Here is an 8,931-nt window from a genome sequence, read left to right as displayed (position 1 = left end):
CAGTCCCCATTTCCCCACCCTCCCACCCCGTGGCCCTGCACTGGGTGTCCCCTTCGGGCACAACCTAACAGGTCCAATAAAGGCGGCAGCCCCCGGGCACCGTCACTCGCATCCCTTCCCCTGGTGCGCCGGGGGGCTTGGGGGTGCTTGGGGGAGCAAGTCCGTGCAGGGTGGGGAGCAGAGCGGGGGTCACCGGCGTTTCTCCACCAAGAAACATGGGGCAAGCAGGAGGTTTTAGGAGGTGGCCACGGTGGTTTCTGCCTTTTTCGGTGGGGAGGCGGCGTGGGCCACGTGCGACGGGGGGAAGCGACGGCAGGGAAGTCAAAGCGTGGGGCAGCTCCTTTTCAACCTCCGGCGCTTCCCAGCCTGCAAAATCCCCAGCGGGGCTGGCTATAAAGCAACCCCCACGGCGGCTCGGGGTGGGTGGCGAGGATGCGTCTGCTGCCAGCGGCACTGGCCCTGGCCCTGCTCCTGAACAACTCGGTGCCGGGGGGCGGTGAGTGACCTTGGGGCGTCTGTCCGTCTCTCCCTCCAAATCCCTAGGCAGAGGCACTGGGCGCCCCGGATGGGGCTGAGCATGGGCTCCTCTAAGCTTTCAAATTTGTCTCTTGCCTGTCTTTGAGCTTGAGTTTATCTTTTAAACCCAGTGGCTAAGCTGGAGGGGGATGCCTGGGACGGGGGGGGATTTGCCTGATGGGTTTAAGCTGCTTCTCTTCAAGACCCCCGTGAAACTCGAGTGCTTGGTGGGCAGGCGACGGGTTTAATTCATAAAACGTTGGTTAAGTTTTCAAACCCTGAAGCTAAACCCCCTCCGTATGCATGAAAAGAAAGCTTTGAGACTGTGCCGGGAGGGATTAGCATTGCGTCAGGCTCGCTGCTCTCGCCGCTCTCGCCGCTTGCTGCTGCAAACCCCATTAACACAAGCCCGTCCCTGCAAACGGCCCCGTGGGCGCCGGGGAGGGGTGGGGACAGTGGCACGGGGAGGGTGCCACGAGGATGGCGGGGCGGGGGGGGGGTGTCCCTGTCTGCCTCCCCCATGGGGGGCCGAGACCTGGCTGTGGGCTGCTCTCGGGCGCAGGTCTGTCACTGGAGAGCCTGCTGACCAACATGAGGTGCAAGTGCATCAAATCGACTGCCCAGGTCATCAACTTGGGGCTGATCCTTGCCATCGACGTTACGCCGCCAGGTATTCACTGCAGGAGGAAGGAGATCATGTAAGTGGAAAGCCTGCGAAGCAATTCCTGCAGATTGCTTGCTCATGTAACCAGCGCAAAAATACGCGGGCATTTGCACCCTCTCCGAAGCCCCCAAGTCTCCCGGTGACTCTTGCAAGGCAGAGGCTGTTGCACGGGACGCCGCTGCCCGTTTTAATGGGAGTTACGCCTGGCGTGGCTCACGGAGCCGAGGTCGAGGCCCAAAAAACCCCATCTGTCTCCCGGCAAGGGTCGTAGGGGTGTGCTCATAACCGTGCTGGGGAGCAAGAGGGGTTTTCTCCGCCGACGGCGGCGCGGTTAGAAAAACTTTGGGGAAGAGGCGTGCGTGGGGCTGAGGGGGTCTCGTCGCCTTGCAGTCTCACCCTGAAGAAAAACAAGAAGGTGTGCGTGGCCCCCGAGGCGCCCTGGATCCAGCTGCTCATCTACAAGCTGACGCAGAGGTACGCAACGCCCAGCGACCGAAAAACAAGCAACATACCAAACGTGTCGGCAGGATGATCCCCTCCTCCTGACTGCTTTATTTTCATTTCTTTCCTCCCCCAAAAATCTGCAGGAATGCCACCAAAAAAGAAGCGGCGGCGGCCGCGGCGAGAAGCGGAGCGGTGGGCTGGGGGAGCGGAGCGGTGGTGCCGGCCCCCTTGCAGACCCCCCGCCCCATCTCTCCCTCTGTCCGGATACGATAATAAATAACCAGCCGTGGTTATTTATTCCTCTGCGGGGACAGCAGTGATATAACCCCTCCGCGCCGAGATACGCCAGGTTTCGTGGCACAACGCCGGTGCTTGCTCTGCTCCCGGGATTTTGGCAGGGGGCAGGAGCCTTCCCCCGCTCCTCCCAAAAAAAAGCACACGCTTGCCGCTTGCTCTGCTCCCGGGATTTTGGCAGGGGGCAGGAGCCTTCCCCCGCCAAAAAAAGGCTTTCCTCTCGGGCGCCCGGCGTCGCCCTCCATTTCGGGTGCCTGCGCTGTTCCTGCACGCGACGGCAGCCCGTCGTGGGCGCCATCAATAAAAGGATGAACGTGCTTCCCCCCTCGGCCGCGGCAGCTCTTTCTGCACGGATTTGTGTAAAAAAATGGGATTTTTGGGGCGGGGGAGTTATACCGGACTGTGGCAACATGAAGTCCTCAGCCGCTTTGCGGCAGGGTGCTTCCTAATGCGCCGCCTTTCCTCTGCCCCAAGTTTTCGTGCCTTTGTCTGACAGCTCCGGGGAGGAGCGGGTCGTGCTACGGGACGCTGGCAGGAGTTGGATGTGGTCTGACCTCTGCAGCCCCGCGGTGCCGGCTCCCAGTTGTGCGAGCACAGGAGAAGTGGGAGATACTGGGAAATTTCCCAGTGACCGGCCGAGGCTCTCTCCGTAGACCCCTATTTTCCTGGGAGGGATTCACACGTCCTGCGGGGACCTCGGCACGGCACAGGGACGTCCCTTGGCCGCATGGGCCGAGGCGACGCAGGTGTGACTTGCAACCCTGCGCAAAATTACCACCGTGTAAAAATCTGGCTTGGCCATGCTGGTAGTAGGTGTCTGAGGTCTGGGGACCTCCCCGAAAGGGTAGGAATCAAATTTGTGTCACCCACCCCACCACCCTGGATGCCAAAAGCGCGTCCCAGGGCAGCGGCAAGCTGTGAAACACCCGGCCGGTCCCCACGTCCCCCTCCTTCCCACCCCGTGCTTCTCAGGAACCACAGCAGGGGACCAGAGTGGTTGCAAAAGGGCTGTTTATTGCCTACAGAAGGAAATAAAAGGTACACAGGTGGGAAGAAACAAGCAGATATTTAGCCCTATCCATCACGTGTGAGCAGTGAGCCCATCTCCACGATGCGGGGGGTGTGTGTACAAACAAAAAATTAAAAAGGGAACTAAACCGTAACAGTTCAGGTTTTTGAGGACCTCCCTTTCCTGAGCTGCCCTCAGGTTAAAGAAAGGCAGGGCTGCTTAGCTCAGTCATCGCCGTTATTTCGTCCGGGCCGGGTCTGTGCGGGGGAGCAGGTCTTCCCCCTGCCTGGGTCCCCACCGTCCCCACTCAACGGGAATTCGCGTTCTCGGTGAGTTTTTTCATTGCGAAGTATAGTTTCAGGGATAATTGCACCGTGGCGTGGCACTTTCTCCAAAACACGAGTTCTTTCAGAGGGAAAAAAAGGATCCTTTCGTAAAAGCGAAGGAGACAGCTTCGAGAGAAGGTTTCTTACTATTTATGCTCGCGGGAAACATGGAATGAACAAGTTACTCGGGTTTTTTGCTCGGGTCTCAGTTGAAGGCTGCTGCTCTTGCAAGCGTGGTGCCTAGGGCCGGTGTCAAACTTCGCAAAGCTTTTTGCCTGGGAGATCTACCCCGTCCCCGTGTCGGGGCTGGTGGGGAAGGCGGCCTCCCAGGGCCCCCCCGGGGGGTGACGGTGCTGCGGAGCTGCCCCAGGGCAGGCGAGGCAAACCCGGGGCCCGGGGGGGCCAGCAGCGGCTCCGGCCTCCGCAAGCAGCAATTTCCCCATCCGAGAGCCCAGCGCCCCTTCGATTTAAAGCGAAGCTACCGTTTCCATAAAACGAGACGTAAACCCCCTTAAAATTTTAGCGTAAGCATGCCCGGGAGTGACACCGCAGCTTCCCCCCTCTCCACGTGCACTTCCACCTTTTCAGGGACAGGACCTTGCGGTTGCGAAGACAACACACAAGCAAGAAATCCAACCAAAAAAAAACCCCGACCTCCCAAAATAACCATCGTGAAACGGGGCGGGAGGGGGAGCCCGGGCCCCCATCACCGCTGCTCCGGTCCAGCCCGTGAGTTAATGAATTAAGGGCATATTTAGCTAACGTGGTGCACACAAACGCTTTAATTGCTCGGAAAGCAAACACACGATGCGGTAATTAAAAATGGAAAACAAAGCCAAAGTCACGTAACATGTCACTTGTAAAGAAAGCCACCATGAGGGTTTTTTTTCTGGTTGGGTTTGGGTTTTTTTTTTTGCTTTGGAACAAAGACAAATACAGACAAATGCAAAACCAGTAAATGCCTAAATTGTAGGAACTGTTGAACAAAGAGGGACAAGACCAAGTTCCAGGATCACTCCAACCTTCACCACTCAAACGGTGAGAGATTTTGCAGGCTAAACACACCGAATGATTGCGGGGGGGAGGGAAAAAAGAGAAAGAGTCATATCACTTGGCGTGCTTTGCCACCAACGCTGCTCAAAACACCCTAAAGTACCAAAGTACCCGAGCATTTCCCTGTCTTCACGCTTATTTTCAGATACACTCCAAGAAACTGCACTCCTGAAGTCCGTCATCCTCGAACATAGCCAAACCAGCAAACTTTATCGTCTCTTAATACCTTTTATAGAGTCAAATCCTTTTTCTTAGGATGAGGGAGTTCTTTAAAGGTGTTAATTTTGTCCCTTCTCTTATCGTGCAATGCCTGCGCCTGCCCCATCTGCTCTGGTTTTTGTTCCTGCTCTCCTTTCCTGGAGGAAAAGCAAAGCCGCGGTCGGTGTGAGTGCAAAGAGTGGTCACAGGAGAAGATACCGTATCCCTTAGAGCTGTGCCTGGATCTAGAGCCTTATCATCTCCTTCTAAAATTGTTTTTAATCTTAAAGTGAGTTCTTGGCCGATGCTTGGCATAGAGCCTTAAGACATGAACGGTTTCCACCAGGTTCTCTTGGTGTGTGTGTCGCCTTTGAACACTGAAGGGTGAGAAAGGGAGGGTACGTGACTATACTTCTGTAATCTTAGAAAAAACTCATGAGCTGCATTATCGCAAGATGCTTTTCCTCACTATGAGATGGAGAGACTCCGCTAATAGTAGCGTCTATCAGAAAAACCTGAACCTCTGTGCATCTAGGGCTCATTTCTTTTCCGGTCTCTAACAAATCAGGTCCCCTGCCCCCCTGGATAAAACCCCTCCAGGACCAAGCAGTTCAGCTCCTTTCGGGACACGTGAAATCAGGCAGGCGAGGTTTTTCAACGCCCGTGCTTGGTGCCGAAACCATACCGCTTCTGAAGCCAACACGAACTTCAGCGAGCCTCGTATGCTGCTTCGCTTCCTACCAGGCACTGTGGGCTGCAAAGACCGCCCAGAAGAACATCCCACCTCTGTGGTGACCGAGTAGGACAACGACCCGCTGCTCTTTTACGTTGACAGCCTGATTTTAGCTGAACCGCCTCCTGCTGCTGCCTGGCGTACCAGCGTGCCAGAGAAGGACGTGCTCGGATCAGTCATCTGCTCGTACAGCAGGGAGAGGGTCCTTCCTTAGGTTTAAATCGTGCCTTAGGTCTCCGGTACCATTACAAGAAAAATATCTGCGCAGAAGCCAAGAACAGAGGAATCGCAATTACGTACAAAGCTGAGGTCGCTGGGGAGAGGACAACTGCTATTTGCAATTAAACTCCCTTTTAAACCAGTACCAGGGTGCGTATCACATTTGTGTGATGTTTGTAATGCGGGCTATTAATTTGGTTTGGATAGGACTAAAAGACCTTTCAGTCCACCCTGTTATGCCAAGTTTCATGCCGAAGGAAGGGTTTGATGCTAGAAGCTGAAAATGCCTCGTGGAAATGAAGTAACTGCTGTTGTGTTGCTGGGTTTAAATCTGGTCTTCAGACAGTAAGGACCGGCAGCCACTTCTGGCTCCTGCTCCCTACCAAGAAGGCGTGAATACTGTGCTCCCGGTCTAGGAATCCTTAAAGTGTTTCCCCAACCTGTCTTCTGAATTAACAGAGAAACTCTGAATTTCAACAAGCCCTTTCGGCTTCTCCCCCCGCCACCTCACCAAAACCGACCCCCAGAGAAACAAGTGATATGAACCTTTTGAGGTCTCAAATTCTCGCTCGTGATTCGGACCTGACGTCTCACGAGCCGGGTGCGGAAAGCCAGTCTCCAAAAGCCCAGTATTCGGGATTAAGTGGGAGCTGTAGATGCTCAGCATCTTTGTGAAGTAGGCCTCGGGGGTTCAAGAGCGTGAACGTGGATTTAGGAGTCTCCGCAGCAAAGCCAGCACGGTGGGAGACCGTCAGCCATCCGCAGCGCTACCCGAACGCTGAAGATCACGGTACGGTTTTGAAAGCTGTGTTAGGTCAGTGGCAAGTGCTTCTGAAAAGGTCGAGAGTCAAAGATTTTGGCTTTCTAGTCTACAAAACACAGAACAGCGAGGACTCGAGACTAATGAGACCTTCTCTGAATGTGTCTGCAGACTAAACAGGAGCCGCTTCCAACAGACAGAGAAAGTTTACCGATAAAATGAAGTATTTTCTCAACGATTGCTAGAAAGAGACGACAAAAGCTTTTAACGAGGCAAATGGGAAGGAAAGCTGGTCTCAGACCCCATTGTGCCATACCTGACTTCAGCGTGTGGTACGCAAATGGTCACGCTCCTTACATTGAAATAAGGAAACAAAAATATTCAGCTACATTGTACAAAACTCTCTTTTTTTTTATATATATATATACACACACACACAAAACCCCGTATCTAAGAGATTTAGCATATTGAATTTTAAAAAGTTGCTTGTAGAAGGGTGTTGGATTTTTTTTTCTCTGCTTGCTTTAGGCAGTGCTGTTGCTTAGAAGTTGACACCAGGCACCATATTTTTGAAAGCATACCAAGGCAGCGAGGAGCAGTAAAGGACTTAGAGCTTTTTCCCCAGGCGTCGGCTGCGAGGGCACTGCGACGTGCTGGGAACCGAGGGTCAGCGATGGAGAGAACTGATGGTTTCCCATCCATCTCTGCTTACGGTTAGGGGTATTTCGCTTCGTATTACTCCCTCTCCCCTAGAAAACACCCTACCGTCAGCTTCCATCTGGGTCAAAAGAAAATTAGCGTCGCCATCTGGATGATGCACATGTTTACCGAAAGGGATCTCATCCTGCGCACGAGGCTGAGGGCTGCCTGCTCCCTGCTTCCCGCTCTTCTTAGAGCAGACAATGGCTGCGGGGAGCGGCGTTTCTGCTCGGCTGGGGAAAAAAGTGCAACCCCCTTACTGCTCCTGCCGGGAAGGGAAAAAACCAGAAGGAAAACAGGGAGGGAGCCAGACACGTGAAAGGCGGGTAAACATGTCCCCGGTTATGTGCATCGACTGAAACATAAACCAGACTCATTTTTTTTTTAAAATCCGGAGGTTTTGTGCAACGTCTGTTAAAATAACTTTTTTTTTTTTTTAAAAATCGCACAGCGTAATGGACGTTTGGAAGTGCGTTTCGCAGCAGAGAAAATCCAATTAAACACCTTCCCGCAACAGAACACTTCAATCGGTTAGAAACCAAAGGAAAGTCAAACTTAAAGCAGTTCACAATGTTTGCCAGGTTGGTTTTTTTCCATCCCCATCCTCTCCCACCCTGATATTACAAAAGATTGTTGTTGGGTTTTATTTTTATTAATAAACGGGCTCCTCTGCAGTTCATATACAATCATAGGTGAATTTTAAATTCCATTTTATACAAACATCTCAAAAAATATTGGGAGTGAAGTATGGTAGGAAATATTGCTCATGTTGCTAGTTAACATGCGTGTAGGAAAAGGAGGAGAAGGGTTTGTTAGTGCACACCTCCAGAGCAGAGCACCCCCCCCTCCAAAAAAGATACAGTAGCTGATTACAGAAAGGTAATGTCCACAAAATTAAGTTTTTCATGCTATTCTACTTTCCAGTACTATACTCTCAAATCGCTTTCGCAATTTGTCTGCGATGGCTAGGTGTCGAACGCTGAGGTATATTAAAAAAGAGATACCTGCACCTAGAGGAAAATCCGTCTTTAGAAAGGGGTTTTTTTTGGTGCTGCACAAAGCAGTTGCCGTACAGGAATGTCACCCAGCTACGATCGCTTCCAATTTATAGTAGACAATAGATGACGCCTCCATTTTTTAGGCACTTCTTTTAAAAGGGAGATGTCGTTTCGTTGAACCGGTTTTTGCGTTCTGTCCCACACCACCTCCTCCCCGGCCCCCAACAAGAGTCAGGGAATAGTGTCTACTCTAGGGCCAATTGATTTTATTTCCCTGTGGATAATTTCCTATGTATAAAACGACAAAGGAAATGTTTACTTAAAGAGTAGAGGAACAGCCTGACTTAGCAGTTTTGCAAGACAGAAGATGGCTCCTTAGTATTTAAAACTAATTTCACAATTTAAATTTGACTTTTTTAAGTATACGAATGAGACATAAATACAGGCTATCAATCTGTTTAAAAATTTCATTCACATAATGGAAAATTTTTTCATTTATTAAAAATATCACATTTTGAGACTAGAAACAGTAAAGTGCATGAAAAGTTTAAAATATAAATTCAAGAAAATCTTATAGCAGCAAAAAAGCAGAATAAGGAAAAACTTAAAAACACAGACACAACCTTTTCCTATCACTGTGCCATTTTTTTTTTAAACATGAAGCAGCCAACCAATTTTTCAGAAAATTGCATTATGTTTAATGCCTCTTGAGGCACAAGGTTTTGAACTGGCCACCTAGAGCGTAAAAAGAAAAAAAAACCAAAACAAAACCCCCAGATTTCCAACACATCCGAAGAGCATTAACAGTTGGGAATGAACCAGCAGCGTTTTAATTCAACCCTGACCGACAACAGAAAAGAAAGACTATTAAAAAAGTGTGATGGTTATTTGGCAACTAGGGTCAGGAAAAATAATCCAAGGAATGATTACGGCTACCGCTCGCTCCCCCAGTGAAAAAAGCATGCCGACAGCTACGCCGCGTGCCCTTCGGAGACAGAAGTAAGATCATTTCCAGTGG

At 51.3% G+C, this 8,931-nt stretch overlaps 1 protein-coding gene across 1 annotated transcript; it reads left to right on the top strand.

Moving 5' to 3' along the window:
* Positions 1-432: 432 nt before the first annotated feature.
* Positions 433-1,897, top strand: LOC109279724 (C-X-C motif chemokine 2-like). Its single transcript, XM_019474404.1, has 4 exons — positions 433-496; positions 1,079-1,214; positions 1,571-1,654; positions 1,768-1,897. The coding sequence occupies exons 1-4, from the start codon at positions 433-435 to the stop codon at positions 1,895-1,897; spliced, it is 414 nt and encodes a 137-aa protein (XP_019329949.1).
* The last annotated feature ends 7,034 nt before the right edge of the window (positions 1,898-8,931 follow it).

Source organism: Aptenodytes forsteri, unplaced genomic scaffold (genome assembly GCF_000699145.1).
Source record: "Aptenodytes forsteri isolate BGI_AS27 unplaced genomic scaffold, ASM69914v1 Scaffold221, whole genome shotgun sequence".
NCBI classification, from domain to species: Eukaryota; Metazoa; Chordata; class Aves; order Sphenisciformes; family Spheniscidae; genus Aptenodytes; species Aptenodytes forsteri.
This window is presented reverse-complemented; position numbering and strand designations above follow the sequence as displayed.

Coding starts and splice junctions, on each gene's coding strand:
- LOC109279724 (XM_019474404.1), top strand. CDS start 433: ATGCGTCTGCTGCCAGCGGCACTGGCCCTGGCCCTGCTCCTGAACAAC. Junction 497..1,078: donor CAACTCGGTGCCGGGGGGCG/GTGAGTGACCTT, acceptor TCTCGGGCGCAG/GTCTGTCACTGGAGAGCCTG. Junction 1,215..1,570: donor TGCAGGAGGAAGGAGATCAT/GTAAGTGGAAAG, acceptor GTCGCCTTGCAG/TCTCACCCTGAAGAAAAACA.